General features: G+C 47.7%; 2 protein-coding genes across 4 annotated transcripts in view; one reads left to right on the top strand and one right to left on the bottom strand.

The window, feature by feature from the left end:
• Window positions 1-1819: 1819 nt before the first annotated feature.
• On the bottom strand, window positions 1820-16182 carry cfap69 (cilia and flagella associated protein 69). 2 transcript variants are annotated; one of them, XM_084422586.1, is made up of 22 exons: window positions 15756-16182; window positions 14602-14658; window positions 14464-14529; window positions 13713-13822; window positions 13558-13634; window positions 10423-10521; window positions 10185-10337; window positions 9924-10101; window positions 9451-9574; window positions 9306-9354; window positions 9106-9227; window positions 8651-8873; window positions 8184-8348; window positions 7969-8084; window positions 7776-7894; window positions 5439-5520; window positions 4490-4682; window positions 3418-3552; window positions 3001-3077; window positions 2731-2928; window positions 2554-2640; window positions 1820-2465 (listed from the first exon to the last, which is right to left on the bottom strand). In XM_084422586.1, exons 1-22 carry the CDS (start codon window positions 15822-15824, stop codon window positions 2361-2363), a joined length of 2604 nt encoding a protein of 867 aa, XP_084278712.1. In that variant the 5' UTR covers window positions 15825-16182; the 3' UTR covers window positions 1820-2360. The 2 variants fall into 2 exon arrangements, with proteins under 2 accessions (XP_084278712.1, XP_084278711.1); XM_084422585.1 differs by having other exon boundaries at window positions 14464-14658; window positions 15756-15950.
• Window positions 16183-16212: 30 nt separating this feature from the next.
• Window positions 16213-20006, top strand: part of kdm1b (lysine demethylase 1B) — a 32118-nt gene continuing 28324 nt past the window's right edge. For both annotated transcript variants that reach the window (XR_014629283.1, XM_084424634.1), the window contains exons 1-5: window positions 16213-16369; window positions 17004-17092; window positions 17199-17320; window positions 17582-17671; window positions 17743-17854. Coding sequence is in view for 1 of the 2 variants with exons in the window: in XM_084424634.1 (XP_084280760.1) it covers window positions 16354-16369; window positions 17004-17092; window positions 17199-17320; window positions 17582-17671; window positions 17743-17854 (429 nt within the window). In the remaining variant the exon portion in view is untranslated. The remainder of the gene's footprint in view (window positions 16370-17003; window positions 17093-17198; window positions 17321-17581; window positions 17672-17742; window positions 17855-20006) is intronic.

The raw sequence follows: 20006 nt of genomic DNA, 5'->3' as shown, positions 1-20006 counted from the left end.
CCATGACGGCGTAGTGTTACTAATGGTTTTCTTTGAGACTGTGGTCCCAGCTCTCTTCAGGTCATTGACCAGGTCCTGCCGTGTAGTTCTGGGCTGATCCCTTACCTTCCTCATGATCATTGATGCCCCACGAGGTGAGATCTTGCATGGTGCCCCAGACCGAGGAAGATTGACAGTCATCTTGAACTCCTTCCATTTTCTAATAATTGCGCCAACAGTTGTTGCCTTCTCACCAAGCTGCTTGCCTATTGTCCTGTAGCCCATCCCAGCCTTGTGCAGGTCTACAATTTTATCCCTGATGTCCTTACACAGCTCTCTGGTCTTGGCCATTGTGGAGAGGTTGGAATCTGTTTGATTGAGTGTGTGGACAGGTGTCTTTTATACAGGTAACAAGTTCAAACAGGTGCAGTTAATACAGGTAATGAGTGGAGAACAGGAGGGCTTCTTAAAGTCCCAAATCCGGCGTTATAATAGGAATCCGCTTTAGAACAAGCGCGCCTGCTCTTAAAGGGAATGTGAGATGTCGCTCTGATTGGTTTATTTCACGTTACGCCCAAACCACACCTATGAATAATGAAGCTACTTCAGACCAACCCCTTTTAGATTTGCGCCAGGCGCAAGAGTCATTTATCCCGCCGGGAAAATAGTAACAGCGCCCAAGACCCGCCCACAAAGTTACTTGCGCTTTGCGCTTTGACACTTGCGTTTTCAGATCGTTAAAATAGGGCCCCATGAGAGATCCGGTGATTGTGAGTGATAATGATAATTCATGTGAACACTGAAAACCATTTCACTTTTATACGGAAATGAATCAACATTGAGAATAACCTTCAAAGTTGTGGTAAAAAAAAAAAAGAATACAGGTTCCAGACTTACACAAGCATAAATATAAATATGCCAATGGACTTCCTGTGGTCAATAAACATAAAATAGAACACCACATCCTCATTTGTAGCGCATTTGGTTCACAATTTGTAGCCAAAACCGTTTTTCGGACAGCGGCCATATTGAATTTAGGGAATTTGGGAGGTCCTGATATACCCAATCATAAATGTAAGTATTCCTATGGGTTTTCCATGGTCAAAGAAGGTAAAATAGACATCAAGTTTGTATTTGTATCTCATCTGGCTCAAAAGCTATAGCCGAATCCCTTTCAGGTCTCAGGGACCATTGGCTCGGGCACCCTTGCTAAATCATTTCAGTATCCCCTCAGCTACATCTGTGCCAAATTTGGTGCTTGTAGATGAATTTGGGTGAACAATGGGGTGTAAGGCCCCATACTACAGCCCAAACTGCTTTTTTGGACAGCGGCCATATTGGAATTGGAGGATCAAGGGGTCCAGATTTACTGGGTCATAAATATAAACATTCCTATGTGTTTCTCATGATCAATTAAGCTGAAAAACATATCAAGTTTGCATTTGTAACTCATGTGGTTCAAAAGTTAAAGCCGGGACCCTTTTCGGGCAGCGGCCATATTGGATTTGGCCGCCATCTTGGCCCCCGAGGGTCGCTGGCTTCGGCGCCCTAGCTAAATCATTTTGGTATGATCTGTGCCAAATTTGGCACTTTTAGATGAATTTGCACGAAATTACCTATTTATGTGCTTAAGGCCCCCAACTATACTGTGAATGTGCTTTGAAAAGATCTGTACGGTATAAAGCGCTGTAGAAATAAACTTACTTAAGCTGGACTGTGATGCTATTTGCTATCTTCTGGAAACAAACTTTGTTGCATTATTTTCCTGTTACCACTGTAAAGCTGCTTTGAAACAATCAGTATTGTAAAAAGCGCTATATAAATAAATAAGACTTGACTTAAAGATGACTGGACATTTAATAAACACACTGTTTTGTTCTGATTCTGCTGCCTTGTTTTATTAGTCATTATGCTCGCTTTCACAATCATCATAGATGACCTTCAGCACTGGTGATGTTTGGCTTCTGGTTTGCTTGAGGTCATGAAGCAGCTCATCGCTCATGATGGTCGACCTCAGCGATGGTCCGATGATCCAGAATGCTGATGTGGATTTAGCGTAGTCGAGATCTAGATCTGAAGTTTACTTTGGCTGCGTTTACATGCACACAGCAGCTCAGACCTCACAAGCAGTTAGCGGTGTATACATGTGCTCGGGTTAGTGAGGCAGAAACCCAAATGCTTTCTCTTCATCCATTATGATAGTGCAATTTACATGCGGTTTCAGAGCTCAAACGCACAGAATAAGCGGTACATGTAAACATATGCTGTAGGAGTAAAGATTGCTGAACATGAGAAATATCAATGTCTCTGAAAGCATAATATGTATATATATGTTGTGAAATGACTTCAGGTTAGTCTGAACTCTCTGTATGGGACTGGGTTTATTGATCTGAGAGGGTGTGTTGTGTCTCGGGTCCCTCGAGGGCCGGTTCTGATGGAGCGTCGGGGCCGCTGGTGCCGCATTCCTCCCGCAGACGCTTAAACTCCTGACACACACACACACACACACACACGCAAGAATTAATGCAGAGACTCGAGAACATGCCAATCTGTGTGAGGATGAAGATCTCAGACCTTCAGGACGCTGTAGTTTGAGGTTCTGGCCACGTAAGTCCTCCAGGCTTCTGCCGCAATCTCTCTCTGCTTATGAGTGAAGCCAATCTGGAAAAGAGTTTCTCAGGTACTGATCAAACGCATACCAACCCCTTCGCCAGACAGGAGAAACAGCAGAACTGTGATGGTCAGTTTTACCTCTTCATACAGCAGCTTCTCCTCCTGCAGCTCCTCCTGCTGCTGACGGCCCAGAATGCTTTGCTGCAGAGAGCGCACGGTCTTCACCGTCTCTTCGCTGACCTGTCGAAGGCTCTTCAGGGCTTCTTCATCAGACGGGACGGGCGTCGCTCCCTCGGCCAACAGCTCGGCCGAGACCTCGTGTAAAACTTCTCCCACCTGTGGAGCAGGAGCGTCTGCAGTGATGTCACTGATTAATGCTGACGAGGCTGACAGGTCATCAAGACTTACCTTGAAGTCCAGGTATCTGCGGATGATGCTGAGTGTGACGAGATCTTCAGCGCTCAAACCCGACAGCTGCTCAAATCCTACAGATCAGCAATGATAACCAGCTGGTTACAGCTGGTCAAGCTACTGTGTTTAATCAACATAAACTGCACTGAAGATTAGTGTTTTAAACCTATGACTAGATTCAGCAATTCACTTACATTGAACTGGACTGTCAAATGAGGAGAGTTTAGGAGCGTGTTTGATTATTATCTTTTTATTACCACGTTTGCTCAGGTGTAAATGTGTAAAACACTGTGACCTTACAAGCATTCTGACATGTTATGTAGGTGCTGATATTTAAAGTTAATTTATACTTGAGAATGTATGCTATTTTAGCTACTGTCACACTACTGAAAATAGCACAGTCCTCTCTCATACCCAGTTTCCAGAAGATGCAGTAGATGTTTGCAAACAGGTTTTCCCACACATCCCTGACAGCAGAACTGACGTCCCGTGAAGATGATGTTGATGACGGTTCATCCTGATGCCGAGAGACAACCGGCCGCTTCACGTCTGAGAGAGAGAGAGAGAGAGAGAGTCTGAAAAGAGCAGCTTCTCACTTACTTTGGAGAGAAGAAAACAAGTGTATGATGAGGCTTTCTTTGTGATGGTAATGAACTGACGGCTCAATTAAGAAAGTTGCATTTTGATTTCATGCTCACTTTAGCGATTCCCAAAATTACTCTGACATAATTTTTACTTGAGATTTTATGAGATGTTTGTGTGGAGCAGCGTTTATTGTGAACTTAGACGCTGAAAACACTGGATCTGTGTAAATGAACACACTGGATCTGTGTAAATGAACACACTGGATCTGTGTAAATGAACACACTGGATCTGTGTAAATGAACACACTGGATCTGTGTAAATGAACACACTGGATCAGTGTAAATGAACACACTGAATCAGTGTAAATGAACACACTGGATCTGTGTAAATGAACACACTGGATCAGTGTAAATGAACACACTGGATCAGTGTAAATGAACACACTGGATCAGTGTAAATGAACACACTGGATCAGTGTAAATGAACACACTGGATCTGTGTAAATGAACACACTGGATCAGTGTAAATGAACACACTGGATCAGTGTAAATGAACACACTGGATCAGTGTAAATGAACACACTGGATCTGTGTAAATGAACACACTGGATCAGTGTAAATGAACACACTGGATCAGTGTAAATGAACACACTGGATCTGTGTAAATGAACACACTGGATCTGTGTAAATGAACACACTGGATCAGTGTAAATGAACACACTGGATCTGTGTAAATGAACACACTGGATCTGTGTAAATGAACACACTGGATCAGTGCAAATACACAGAGCGCCGAAACCGTTAGTCAATTACCTAGAGCATGGCACTGTTTTAATCCCTGACCTGTGAGGTGCTGTAAGCTGTGCATTTTTATGCGTTCAGGCTGACTGATGTGTCGGTACCTGCAATCACTCCTTGCTGGTCTCGCGTTATACCCGTCTCCTCCTCCTCGCTCCTCCAGATCTGCAACAGGAGCTGCGGCGCAGTGACGTCTCTCTCGCCACGCCAGCACTGCACACGTGTGACGGCCCGCGGACTCTCACACAGCTCCAGCAGAGTCCCGATGAGCGCAATCAGCATGTGTCTGGGGCTCCGCTGCACATCACACATGTGGTCAAACACACGCCAGTCGAACACACGCCAGTCGAAACACGTGGTTTGACTGACGTGTGGCCTGTGGTTCTACTGGCGTGTGTTCGACTGGCGTGTGTTTCGACTGGAGAGTGTTTCTACTTGCTGGCATGTGTTTGACTGGTGTGTTCGACTGGCGTATGGTTCGACTGACATGCATGCGTGTGGTTCGACTGACGTGACGCGTGGCCTGTGGTTCGACTCAAACACACGGCAGTCGAACACACGGCAGTCGAACACAAGGCAGTCGAACACACACTAGTCAAACACACACTAGTCAAACACACACCAGTCGAACACACGCCACACACGCCAGTCGAACACACGCCAGTCGAACACACGCCAGTCGAACACACGCCAGTCGAACACACGCCAGTCGAACACACACCACACACGCCAGTCGAACACACACCAGTCGAACACACACCAGTCGAACACACACTAGTCGAACACACGCCAGTCGAACACACGCCAGTCGAACACACGCCAGTCGAACACACGCCACACACGCCAGTCGAACACACACCAGTCGAACACACACTAGTCGAACACACACCAGTCGAACACACACCAGTCGAACACACGCCACACACGCCAGTCGAACACACGCCACACACGCCAGTCGAAACACGCCACACACGCCAGTCGAAACACGCCACACACGCCAGTCGAAACACGCCACAAACGCCAGTCCAACACACTCATGCTGAATATTTGCACCTGCAGCCGCTGAAGGAGCAGATCAACTCCACCTCCTGCCACAAACACGTCCTCCGTCCCGAAACAGCCCACAACACATGACCTGCACAGAAGAGAAGAAATCATATTTGGCAAGAAGTAAATAAGAGGAGATTTTCCCTGTATTCACAGCGCACCCGGAAAGTATTCACAGCGTTTCACTTTTTCGAGATTATTTTATGTTACAGCCTTATTCCAAAATGGATTAAATTCATTTTTTTCAATGCTTTGCTCAATACTTTTTTGAAGCACCTTTGGCACCAATTAGAGCCTCAAGTCTCTTTGAGTCTCCCAGTCCCTCATCTTTCTCTCGATCCTGATGAGTCTCCCAGTTCCTCATCTTTCCCTCGATCCTGGCGAGTCTCCCAGTTCCTCATCTTTCCCTCGATCCTGACGAGTCTCCCAGTCCCTCATCTTTCCCTCGATCCTGATGAGTCTCCCAGTTCCTCATCTTTCCCTCGATCCTGGCGAGTCTCCCAGTTCCTCATCTTTCCCTCGATCCTGACGAGTCTCCCAGTCCCTCATCTTTCCCTCGATCCTGATGAGTCTCCCAGTTCCTCATCTTTCCCTCGATTCTGATGAGTCTCCCAGTCCCTCATCTTTCCCTCGATCCTGATGAGTCTCCCAGTCCCTCAACTTTCCCTCGATCCTGACGAGTCTCCCAGTTCCTCATCTTTCCCTCGATCCTGACGAGTCTCCCAGTCCCTCATCTTTCCCTCGACCCTGACGAGTCTCCCAGTTCCTGCGGCTGAGAAACACCCCCACAGCTGATGCTGCTTCACTGTAGGGATGGTATTGTCCAGTTGATGAGCGGTGCCTGCTTTCCTCCAGACATGACGCTTACCATTCAGGCCAAAGAGTTCAATCTTTGTTTCATCACACCAGAGAATTTTGTTTCTCATGATCTGAGAGTCCTTCAGGTCTGGGAGAGCTACAGAGATGGTTGTTCTTCTGGAAGGTTCTCAGGCCTGATTGGTGGAGAGCTGGGGAGATGGCTGTTCTTCTGGAAGGTTCTCAGGCCTGATTGGTGAAGAGTTGTAGAGACGGTTGTTCTTCTGGAAGGTTCTCAGGCCTGATTGGTGGAGAGCTGGAGAGATGGTTGTTCTTCTGGAAGGTTCTCAGGCCTGATTGGTGAAGAGTTGCAGAGATGGCTGTTCTTCTGGAAGGTTCTCAGGCCTGATTGGTGAAGAGTTGTAGAGACGGTTGTTCTTCTGGAAGGTTCTCAGGCCTGATTGGTGGAGAGCTGCAGAGATGGTTGTTCTTCTGGAAGGTTCTCAGGCCTGATTGGTGAAGAGTTGCAGAGATGGCTGTTCTTCTGGAAGGTTCTCAGGCCTGATTGGTGAAGAGTTGTAGAGACGGTTGTTCTTCTGGAAGGTTCTCAGGCCTGATTGGTGGAGAGCTGGAGAGATGGTTGTTCTTCTGGAAGGTTCTCAGGCCTGATTGGTGGAGAGCTGGAGAGATGGTTGTTCTTCTGGAAGGTTCTCAGGCCTGATTGGTGGAGAGCTGGGGAGATGGTTGTTCTTCCGGAAGGTTCTCAGGCCTGATTGGTGGAGAGCTGCAGAGATGGTTGTTCTTCTGGAAGGATCTCAGGCTTGATTGGTGGAGAGCTGCAGAGATGGCTGTTCTTCTGGAAGGTTCTCAGGCCTGATTGGTGGAGAGCTGAAGACACGGTTGTTCTTCTGGAAGGTTCTCAGGCCTGATTGGTGGAGAGCTGCAGAGATGGTTGTTCTTATGGAAGGTTATCAGGCCTGATTGGTAGAGAGCTGTAGAGATGGTTGTTCTTCTGGAAGGTTCTCAGGCCTGATTGGTAGAGAGCTGCAGAGATGGTTGTTCTCTCAACAGAGAAACTCTGGAGCTCTGTCAGAGTGACCATAGGGTTCTGGGTCTCCTCCCTGACTGAGGCCCTTCTACCCAGATCCCTCAGCTCTAGGAAGAGTCCTGGTGGTTCCACACTACTTCCATTTACGGATGATGGAGGCCACTGTGCTCATGGGGACCTTCAACGCTGCAGAAATGTTTCTGTACCCTTCACCAGATCTGGGCCTCGATGCAATCCTGTCTCAGAGGTCTACAGACAATTCCTTGGACTTCATGGCTTGGTTTGTGCTCTGACATGCACTGTTAACTGCACGTTGTAATTATGGGGTATTGTTTGGAGAATTTTGAGAAAAAATTATTAATTTAATCTATTTTGAAATAAAGCTGTAGCATAACAAAATGTGGAAAAAGTGAAGCTCTGTGAATACTTTCCGGATGCACTATATGTGGAATCGCATTCACAGCGAGTTTCCCATAGAGAAATAAACACTCGAGTCTCACCAAACGCAATCGACGGTGGACAGCAGCAGTTTATTATGACCCAAACCACTGAAGATCAGAGCGGCATCCAAACTCAAATACTGAATCAGCATCTCCACACCGTCACTGCCAAACAACTCCTGAACACACAGGTGTACTCGATTAACCAGTGCTAGTTAAGTGTTCTATATGATATAAGCATGATGTGTCTCACCTTCCTGTGCATGTCTCCCTCACAGAGGACAGACAGAATGAACTGGGAGTCGATCTGAATCTCCAGAGATACGGCATCCTCGGCCTCTGGTCTCCCTATGAACCAGCGCAGCGTCCCTAACACACACACACAGAGTTAGTCTTCAGTATTTCAGCAGTGAGTGCTGTGATACGCCACACACACTCTCTCTCACACACACACACACACACACTCACCCAGAAGCTGGCCGATTGCCCCCTGATCGCACAGATCCTGCCGGAGCGCCTCGAGGTCCAGGGAAACCACGGATCTGAGCAGTCGGACACAGTACCTCATCTGGGCCTTCTTCCCGCCCCGCCCACCACTGCCATGGAAACTGTGGCCCCGCCCACTGAAGGAGTCTGACCACAGAACCATGAAGAGACCGATTAGAACAAAGTACATCTTTTCAGTATCTGTACTGAATCAGAGTATTTATAATCATCGAAACATGAACTACACGTCGCGTTTGAGCCAGACTGGGGAAAGAGGTGCTGTAATAATGTAAAATATGTGAAAAATAATGTGTTTTTTGAACAATCAAGCATGAAAGCATATTCCAGTACACCCTAAAACAAAATCAAGACTTTGCAAAAGGGCATAAAGGACCCCTAATGTGAACATAGATAGCTTATATAGTGTGCTGGCAGTGATGGTGCGGTACCTTCCTGAAGACACCAGTCGAGCAGCAGCAGCAGGAGTGTGTTCCCCTGACACGTCATGTAGTCGTCCAGCATCAGAGGAGCCAGAGAGCTCAGACACGCCAACGCCTGGAGCTGCAGCTCCTCCTGCTGGCCAGGGGTCCAACTGCACCTGCTCCGGGGCTCCGGGGACCGGGGCTTAATCAGGAGCATCAGACCCAGCATCACCCGGCCCTCCTTAAACAGCTGCTCACCACACACACAAGCACACACACGCGTGCACTGAAGGGACAGGCTTCAAGAGCTCACATGAAAATAACCTATCGTTCTTCACAATCACAGTGTGTTTCCATTGCATGGAGAAGAGCATTGTGCGCATTCTGCTAAACATCTCTCTCTGTGCTCCACAGAAGAAGAAAAGCCATACAGGTTTAAATGACTGAGAGCTGTTGTGTAACGCATGCTAACATCATCTCACCTGCAGGGCAGCCAGATCTCTCGACAGGACAACGATCACATTCAACAAGAGCTTCTTCATCTCGAAGTCCTCATGGTTGAAGGACAGCTTGAGGTTTCGCACCAGAGGATTGTGGCTCTTCACTGAGAAACACGAGTTCACAGATCTTCATTCGAGGTCACGGAGCTGAACGAACGCTAATGAAAAACACCAATACTTACGCTCAGGGAACGTGACAATCAGCGTGAGATGCTTGACAAACCCGCTCTCCTGAAACACACAGAGAGCTCGTGAAGAAGAGCGTGAGGCTGATGAAGAAGAGCGTGAGCGTTGTGGAGTTTACGGCAGTGAGGACGATGGACTCACGATCAGAGGAGCGTTCGGGTTCGATGCGATCAGAGACAGCAGCACTAGCAGGTCGTTCCTCAGCTGACGATCATAATGCCGGAATCCGTTGAGAAGCTGATTGAGAAATGCTTCCTTCAAAGATCTGCCATGCAGAAGGGAAAACACAGTATTGTTTAGAGGCGGCGTTCAGATTCTCATGTGCTCATTAATATCTGACCTTGACCTGACGAGAGAACGTTCAGGCTCAGCTCATACTCGACCCCAAAATCAAAAGGAAAAACATTAGAAAAAGAGGCATTTTCATGACAGTTACATTTTTACAGCACACCATGAAATCCCTATTACTGTCAAGCCAAAGAACTCACACTTTTAATTTATGCTGGTTGTAAATCAATGTATTACAGTCATTTACTTTCTGTGTACTTGTGCTGTTACGGTGATGAACATTTAACGCCCTTCAGTAACTCTAGATCATGTGATAATCGACTCACGCAATGCAGTCGGGGTTGCTGAGCTGGGCCGTCACCTCTTCCCGAGAGCCGTTCTCCAGAAGGTTCCAGAGGATCTCCGAGCAGCGGAACAGAACCGGTCCGGACGGGTCACACTCACTCATGTGGAAGCAGATCTTCTGCGCAGCCTGAACTCTCAGCATTAAACTACAGTTCACCTCTGCCAACACACACCAGCACGTGTTTCATTCAGGTTTCAGATCTACAGATCTCTGGTGTGTGTGTGTGTGTGTGTGTGGTCACCTGACGTCCTGGAAAGGATCTGCAGGGTCTGAAGGAGACGCAGTTTGACTGACAGCTGGTTCTCCATCAGGGCCAGTGACATGACGAGGGTCTCGGCCAGACCACTGCGCTCCACTGTCAGCCCTCGGTAGTCCACATGCGTGGGATAGACACCTGACACACACACACACACACACGATAAACACCACCCCTAAACCTGAACGTTTGCACACTTGAAGAGCTCAGTCACGCCACCCACCGTCAGAGCAGTGTGTGTGTGTGCTGTGGCTGTAGAAGGATATAACAGAAGCGCAGATCTGCTGTCTGACCTCCGGCAACGGGATCCTCATCAGATAACCTGCCGTCACACGCCATTATCACTCAATCTATCATACATGCATCAATAATCTGGATTTACCCAAAGATGGGGTAACATATCAACACATAAATGAGAAATTATTCTTTGCATAAAGAAATCAAAGTCTATATTAGCATTGTGACATTCACCATAGTAAACCCTCCAAAATATTTTACTTATAAAAGTTTAAATTTTTGCGCTTTTATTAATCATTATATATTGTGCTTCTCATTACTGTCATTCAGTTTTTTGTTTTACTCCTTCGATCAAAAGTCTGATTAAGATTTCGGTTTCCACAAAATCTGAAGCAGCACAATGGTTTTCAACATTGATAATAATCAGAAAAGTTTATTGAGCAGCAAATAATCACATTAGAATGATTTCCTTTTAGTGTGCTTTATTATCGAGGACCACTTTAGGCGTGGTGTGGGATTCGATGACGATGCAGGCACATCTATCTCCTGCCCGTATCGATTCGATCCTCACAGCCGTGAGCAAGATAAAGCTAGGCCTATCACTCACTGTCAAACAGTTTCAAGACTGTTAGGTCTGATGGCAACCTTCTGGCCTGCTGTACACAAGACCTTTCCAGCGGTGGCTCACGCATGGAGGCTCACTCATGGAGGGCTCACTCATGGAGGCTCACTCATGGAGGCTCACGCATGGAGGCTCACGCATGGAGGCTCACTCATGGAGGGCTCACTCATGGAGGCTCACTCATGGAGGGCTCACTCATGGAGGCTCACTCATGGAGGCTCACGCATGGAGGCTCACGCATGGAGGCTCACGCATGGAGGCTCACTCATGGAGGCTCACTCATGGAGGCTCACTCATGGAGGCTCACTCATGGAGGCTCACTCATGGAGGCTCACTCATGGAGGCTCACGCATGGAGGCTCACTCATGGAGGCTCACTCATGGAGGCTCACTCATGGAGGCTCACTCATGGAGGCTCACGCATGGAGGCTCACTCATGGAGGCTCACTCATGGAGGCTCACTCATGGAGGCTCACGCATGGAGGCTCACGCATGGAGGCTCACTCATGGAGGCTCACTCATGGAGGCTCACTCATGGAGGCTCACTCATGGAGGCTCACTCATGGAGGCTCACGCATGGAGGCTCACTCATGGAGGCTCACTCATGGAGGCTCACTCATGGAGGCTCACTCATGGAGGCTCACTCATGGAGGCTCACTCATGGAGGCTCACTCATGGAGGCTCACGCATGGAGGCTCACGCATGGAGGCTCACTCATGGAGGCTCACGCATGGAGGCTCACTCATGGAGGCTCACTCATGGAGGCTCACTCATGGATGCTCACTCATGGATGCTCACTCATGGAGGCTCCCGCATGGAGGCTCACTCATGGAGGCTCACTCATGGATGCTCACGCATGGAGGCTCACTCATGGAGGCTCACGCATGGAGGCTCACTCATGGAGGCTCACTCATGGAGGCTCACTCATGGAGGGCTCACTCATGGAGGCTCACTCATGGAGGCTCACTCATGGAGGCTCACTCATGGAGGGCTCACTCATGGAGGCTCACTCATGGAGGCTCACTCATGGAGGCTCACTCATGGAGGCTCACTCATGGAGGCTCACTCATGGAGGGCTCATGCATGGAGGCTCACTCATGGAGGGCTCACTCATGGAGGCTCACTCATGGAGGCTCACGCATGGAGGCTCACTCATGGAGGCTCACTCATGGAGGCTCACTCATGGAGGCTCACGCATGGAGGCTCACTCATGGAGGCTCACTCATGGAGGCTCACGCATGGAGGCTCACTCATGGAGGCTCACTCATGGATGCTCACTCATGGAGGCTCCCGCATGGAGGCTCACTCAGCTCAGGGTCTGTGGAGGGGTCATCATCTCTCTTGGCACACAATTGCCTGGTGATGATGGCTGTCTCTCAAGCATTGAAACACCTCCCAGACCTGAGGGCCTCATGTGCTTGTCTGGACAGGTAACACATCAGTGGATGCCTACAGAAATTATCAGGGTGGTGGTTTTGCACTTTGCAAACTGGCATGTAGATCCTCCTTTGGGCTCAGGAAAGCACTAACCCCTGGGCACCAGATTCAGGGAGCAGAACTCCCGTCGAGGCCCGGTGGAATGGAGACCCACCCAGAGGAGGTGGAGTGGAACTATTTGAGTCTCCGACAGCGACACACAGTGGGCTCTGGTTCTCCCTCGTGTGTCCAGCTCTTCTAGGGTTGCAGCCATGGCCGAGGACAGTTTCCCCGATTGTTCAACTCCCGGGAGCTCTGGAGAGAGTCCTTCAGGGTGTGGCTAGCCCAGTTCTGGCCGGCCCGAGTGTGCGTCCCGGACCTTGAGTCCAATGGAGACTCGATCAGGAGGGACTCTCTGTATCAGATAGGGCTAAATCCTTCACCCCTGCCCAGAGTTGGGGAAGCTGTGGGATTGTTCTCTGAGGGGTCCCACTCATAGACTCGGGTCTCTACACTTATCTCCCTACAAGATGTGTGTGATGCGGCGGTGTGTCCTCTACACACACATTCATAAGGTTTCACAACCTAGATTTGGGCTTCACCTCAGGGAACCTAAGATGTTCTGAAGGATCATGTGACACTGAAGACTGGAAAAATTATGCTGAAAATTCAGCTTTGATCACAGGAATAAATTACAGTCTACTATATATTCACATAGAAAACAGATGATTTACACTGGAATAATATTTCACTGTTTAACTGTATTTTTGATCAAATAAATGCAGCCTTGGTGAGCAGAAGAGACTCTTTCAGAAACATTAAAATCTTAATTATTTTAAACATTTGACCTGTATCACAGTACAGAGTATTATATAGTTATATTAGCCTATATATAAAAATATTTTTTAAGTACATAATGATTTGCATTATGGTAATGAGAATTTGAGAGGAAAGCTGTCCTGAACTGAACGTCACAATGCAAAAAGTGCCATAACAAGAGATTCTTCTTCTTTTCTTTATGTGAAATATAATGTGTCTTGACTCCTGGTCATTCTGTGGTGAATGAGAGTTTGCTGTAACTCACCCATCTGAGACACACAGTCCGTGGCCACAGCGGCGAACTTCATCTCATCCGACGCTTTCTCCTTCAGGAAGGGAAGACTTGAAGACAAGCATTGATTAGTTCATAAAGACTTCCGTTCTCAATGGCCTATAAAGACTTTAGACTGGAAACCTCACCCGCAGATCTGAAGTAAATCACAGAGGATTTTGGCATATTCCGGGTGATCGGTCACTTTTTCAGCACAGAGGTTCAGAATCTTACATATGTCAGCGAGATCCCTCAAAAGCTTGACATTTTAAGCATTTTAAGGAAAGGGTTTATCGCATCATCATCATCACAATATAATAACAGCAGATTATTCCACAGAGAGCTTGAGGCTTACAGGCATCACATCATGGAAACCCGTCGAGTTATATAATTAAAGCTGGAAAATGCTGATTCTAGTGGATGAAGTGAGACTTCAGGGACTTCAGTTTCCTCAGAGGACGTTGACGTCACTAGAAATAATTACTCACACTATATACTACATAATACACGTGACGTGCTTCCACCGCCAGCCAATCAGAGACGGCTTGGGAGCATATTCTTATTTTGTGATTGTTACAATAATAAATAAAAATCAATAATAAACATGCTATATACAATTTTGTGTTGAATTGATCTGAATACTGACTTCTGTCAATAGAAATACTGTCTCTCTGGCTTCTGCAGAGAATCTGAGTTTGTCTCATATCTGATGAAGTTTCATCATTGATTCTGTTATTCTCCTGTTGTGAAACAATCTGTACTGTATAAAGCGCTGCAGGTCAGACTCGTTCTCATTCACACGTACAGAAAAGACAACATCTCATTTACACATTTCAGCTTTAAAATGGCTTTTTTTTTTTTTTTTTTGCCAAATTCTTCTATGTGAAACTTTAAGGATACAAATCCACGCTGGCATCTTTTTACCACCTTCCTCAAGATGAAAATCTGTCTTTCTTTTAACGACGACTGAAAAAAAGAGAGAAACTGAAAAACGAGCCCATAATAATTCAAGCATAATTCAAGCAAACCGAGTCTTACTGAGAGCGGATCCTGCAGCAACTGAACGACTCTCGAGAGATCCGCGAATCCCACAGCCTGAAAAACACAGCAGTCAGTCAGAATCAACCGAACCGAGTCACTGACACAGAGTTCGGAAAGACTCACCGAATCCAGTCACTGACACAGAGTTCGGAAAGACTCACCGAATCCAGTCACTGACACAGAGTTCGGAAAGACTCACCGAATCCAGTCACTGACACAGAGTTCGGAAAGAGACTCACCGAACCGAGTCACGGACACAGAGTTCGGAAAGACTCACCGAATCCAGTCACTGACACAGAGTTCGGAAAGAGACTCACCGAATCGAGTCACTGACACAGAGTTCGGAAAGAGACTCACCGAACCGAGTCACTGACACAGAGTTCGGAAAGAGACTCACCGAATCCAGTCACTGACACAGAGTTCGGAAAGACTCACCGAATCCAGTCACTGACACAGAGTTCGGAAAGAGACTCACCGAATCGAGTCACTGACACAGAGTTCGGAAAGACTCACCGAATCCAGTCACTGACACAGTGTTCGGAAAGACTAACCGAATCCAGTCACTGACACAGAGTTCGGAAAGAGACTCACCGAACCGAGTCACGGACACAGAGTTCGGAAAGACTCACCGAATCCAGTCACTGACACAGAGTTCGGAAAGAGACTCACCGAATCGAGTCACTGACACAGAGTTCGGAAAGAGACTTACTGAATCGAGTCACTGACACAGAGTTCGGACAGAGACTCACTGATCTGAGTCACTAACACAGACTTCGGACAGAGACTCACAGAACCGAATCACTGACACGCAGTTCGTACAGAGACTCACAGAACTGAATCACTGACACGCAGTTCGGAAAGAGACTCACAAAACCGAATCACTGACACGCAGTTCGGACAGACTCACAGAACCGAGTCACTGACACAGAGTTCGGACAGAGACTCACAGAACCGAGTCACTGACACAGAGTTCGGACAGAGACTCACAGAACCGAGTCACTGACACAGAGTTCGGACAGAGACTCACAGAACCGAACCACTGACACGCAGTTCGGACAGAGAATCGCAGAACCGAGTCATTGACACGCAGTTCGGACAGAGACTCACCGAACCGAGTCACTGACACAGAGTTCGGACAGACATAGACTCACCTCAGACTTTCTCTCGGTCACAACGCGTTTCTGAAGAAAGCTTCTCGCGGGCGGCGCGCTGGACAGCATGTCTGATCTCAGTCTGATCCACTGCACGAGTCACTGCTCGAGTCTCATGTTCAGAACCCTTCATGAACAGCGGCAGCAGCGGCTGGTGTTTATATCGGCTGGTGTTTATAGGCGGATCAGGACGCGCGGCGGTCGCCATAGTAACGCGTGCAGCTACGGAGCGCCGCTTGAGACAAACCTCCCCTTCAAACGCGAAGCTGAAGCTCTCCTCTCTGTTTCTTAATTTACACAATAAACTGAGCAAACTGAGCAAACATTTCTAAAGAAACGCGACTACTTTCATGCATCCACACTATAATGTCAGACAACTGCGAGTACAGAGAGTACAGAGAGGGGGGCTTTTATTTTGACGTGTGTTGTTAAGCGCAGCAGAGGAAGTGACGTCACACACAGTGCGTTTCCTGCAGATGAGGCAGAATAAACGATGCTGAATTTAATGTGTTTCGTTAAAGAACAAAGGGCCAAATATTCTTCTAGATAAAGAACAAAGAGTCAAATATCCAGTGGTTTAACAGTAACATCATTATCAATGCTAGCGGACTCAGGTGAGAGACATTCATTCTTATTCATGCGCATTATGAATGAGACTGTGCGTGTGTGTGTTTATGTTTATGAGACTGTGTGATTGTCTGTACAGTATGTGTGTGAGTGTGTCTGTACAGTGTGTGTGTGTGAATGAGACTGTGTGAGTGAGTGTGTCTGTACAGTGAGTGAGTGTGTGTGTGTGTTTATGAGACTCTGTACAGTATGTGTGTGAGTGTGTCTGTACAGTGTGTGTGTGTACAGTATGTGTGTGAATGAGACTGTGCGCGCGTGTGTGTGTGTGTGTGTGTGTGTGTGTGTGTGTGTGTGTTTATGAGACTGTGATTGTCTGTACAGTATGTGTGTGAGTGTGTCTGTACAGTGTGTGTGAATGAATGAGACTGTGTGAGTGAGTGTGTGTGATTGTCTGTACAGTATGTGTGTGAGTGTGTCTGTACAGTGTGTGTGTGTGTGTGTGTGTTAAGTATGTGTGTGAGTGAATGAGACTGTGTCTGTACAGTATGTGTGTTAGTGTGTGTGTGTTGCTTAGTGTGTAGTAATGGTGTGTGTGTAGTAGTGATGTAATGGTGTGTTGGTGTGTGTGTGTGTGTAGTATTGATGTATGTGTAGTAATGACGTGTTGATGTGTGTGTTCAGCGGGGCGGAGTCGTGGCAGGAAGCGCTCAGCAGGAGTGGGCGGGGCTGACTCTGGTGGGCGGGGCCGAGGCAACACACCTGCAGCACAGGTGAGGGTTCGAGACGACAGAGGAGCGCAGCAGCAGGTGCAGGACACCTGTGAACACGTATGTGTGTGTGTGTGTGTGTGTGTGTGTGTGTGTGTGTGTGTTTCAGACGAGAAGGAAAGCCGCAGAGACCGGCGAAGACGACGATCAGGTGGAGAAGAAGTTCAGGAAGTGTGAGAAATCCGGATGTCCGGCGACGTACCCCGTGTGTTTCGCCAGCGCGTCTGACAGGTGTGTGTGGTTACAGTAAACGTGACTGCATTACACTGATGAAACATTATACAGTGCAGATCGTCTCACAGTCATAAACAGGAGAATCACAGAATCAGTGATGAAACTTCATCAGATATGAGACGAACTCAGATTCTGCTGTGAAGCGTCTACAGAAGATCATAGAGTGATTACTCAGATCATAGAGTGACTCGTTCTGTTCTCATCTGATGCTGTAATGAGGATCGAGAGCTCAGTGTGTTTAACGTCTGCTTTCATCAGGTGTGCCAGGAACGGATACACGTCTCGCTGGTATCACCTGTCGTGTGGCGAGCACTTCTGTAACGAGTGCTTTGATCATTACTATAGAAGGTGAGTGCTGATGGGTAATGTTGAGGCTCTGCTGCTCGAGTCACAACTGATCCTCCTCTGTTCTCCTGCAGTCATAAAGACGGATACGAGACGTTCTCCTCCTGGAAGAGGGTTTGGACCAGCAATGGGAAGAGCGAACCGAGCCTCAAAGCCTTCATGGCCGACCAGCAGCTGCCCTACTGGGTGAGTAACTGTGTAACCTAGACCAGCTCTGTGTAACCTAGACCAGCTGTAACCTAGACCAGCTCTGTGTAACCTAGACCAGCATCTGTGTAACCTAGACCAGCGTCTGTGTAACCTAGACCAGTGTAACCTAGACCGGCGTCTGTGTAACCTAGACCAGTGTAACCTAGACCAGCGTCTGTGTAACCTAGACCGACGTCTGTGTAACCTAGACCGGCGTCTGTGTAACCTAGACCGGCATCTGTGTAACCTAGACCGGCGTCTGTGTAACCTAGACCAGTGTAACCTAGACCGGCGTCTGTGTAACCTAGACCACTGTAATCTAGACCAGCGTCTGTGTAACCTAGACCAGCTCTGTGTAACATAGACCAATGTAATCTAGACCGGCGTCTGTGTAACCTAGACCAGTGTAACCTAGACCAGTGTAACCTAGACCAGTGTAACCTAGACCAGTGTAACCTAGACCAGTGTAACTTAGACCTGTGTAACCTAGACCAACATCTGTGTAACCTAGACCAGCATCTGTGTAACCTAGACCAGTTCTTTGTAACCTAGACCTGTGTAATTTAGACCTGTGTAACCTAGACCTGTGTAACCTAGACCAACGTCTGTGTAACCTAGATCAGCTCTGTGTAACCTAGACCAGCGTTGTGTAACCTAGACCAGTGTTACCTAGATCGGTGTCTGTGTAACCTAGGCCAACATCTGTGTAACCTAGACCAGCTCTGTGTAACCTAGACCAGCTCTGTGTAACCTAGACCAGCTCTGTGTAACCTAGACCAGCTCTGTGTAACCTAGACCAGCTCTGTGTAACCTAGACCAGCTCTGTGTAACCTAGACCAGCGTCTGTGTAACCTAGACCAGTGTAACCTAGACCGGCGTCTGTGTAACCTAGACCAGTGTAACCTAGACCAGCGTCTGTGTAACCTAGACCGACGTCTGTGTAACCTAGACCGACGTCTGTGTAACCTAGACCGATGTCTGTGTAACCTAGACCGGCGTCTGTGTAACCTAGACCGGCGTCTGTGTAACCTAGACCAGTGTAACCTAGACCGGCGTCTGTGTAACCTAGACCACTGTAATCTAGACCAGCGTCTGTGGAACCTAGACCAGCTCTGTGTAACATAGACCAATGTAATCTAGACCGGCGTCTGTGTAACCTAGACCAGTGTAACCTAGACCTGTGTAACCTAGACCTGTGTAACCTAGACCTGTGTAACCTAGACCTGTGTAACCTAGACCTGTGTAACCTAGACCTGTGTAACCTAGACCTGTGTAACCTAGACCTGTGTAACCTAGACCTGTGTAACATAGACCAATGTAATCTAGACCGGCGTCTGTGTAACCTAGACCAGTGTAACCTAGACCTGTGTAACCTAGACCTGTGTAACCTAGACCTGTGTAACCTAGACCAGCGTCTGTGTAACCTAGACCAGCGTCTGTGTAACCTAGACCAGCGTCTGTGTAACCTAGACCAGCTCTTTGTAACCTAGACCTGTGTAACCTAGACCAACATCAGTGTAACCTAGACCAGTGTAACCTAGACCAGTGTAACTTAGACCTGTGTAACCTAGACCAACATCTGTGTAACCTAGACCAGCATCTGTGTAACCTAGACCAGTTCTTTGTAACCTAGACCTGTGTAACTTAGACCTGTGTAACCTAGACCTGTGTAACCTAGATCAGCTCTGTGTAACCTAGACCAGTGTTGTGTAACCTAGACCAGTGTTACCTAGATCGGTGTCTGTGTAACCTAGACCAACATCAGTGTAACCTAGACCAGTGTAACCTAGACCAGTGTAACCTAGACCAGTGTAACTTAGACCTGTGTAACCTAGACCAACATCTGTGTAACCTAGACCAGCATCTGTGTAACCTAGACCAGTTCTTTGTAACCTAGACCTGTGTAACTTAGACCTGTGTAACCTAGACCTGTGTAACCTAGACCAACGTCTGTGTAACCTAGATCAGCTCTGTGTAACCTAGACCAGCGTTGTGTAACCTAGACCAGTGTTACCTAGATCGGTGTCTGTGTAACCTAGGCCAACATCTGTGTAACCTAGACCAGCTCTGTGTAACCTAGACCAGCTCTGTGTAACCTAGACCAGCTCTGTGTAACCTAGACCAGCTCTGTGTAACCTAGACCAGCGTC

The sequence above is a fragment of the Rutilus rutilus genome (assembly GCF_951802725.1).
Source record: "Rutilus rutilus genome assembly, chromosome: 11".
NCBI lineage: Eukaryota > Metazoa > Chordata > Actinopteri > Cypriniformes > Leuciscidae > Rutilus > Rutilus rutilus.
The sequence above is the reverse complement of the archived record's forward strand: the minus strand, read 5'-3'. Positions and strand labels throughout refer to the sequence as shown.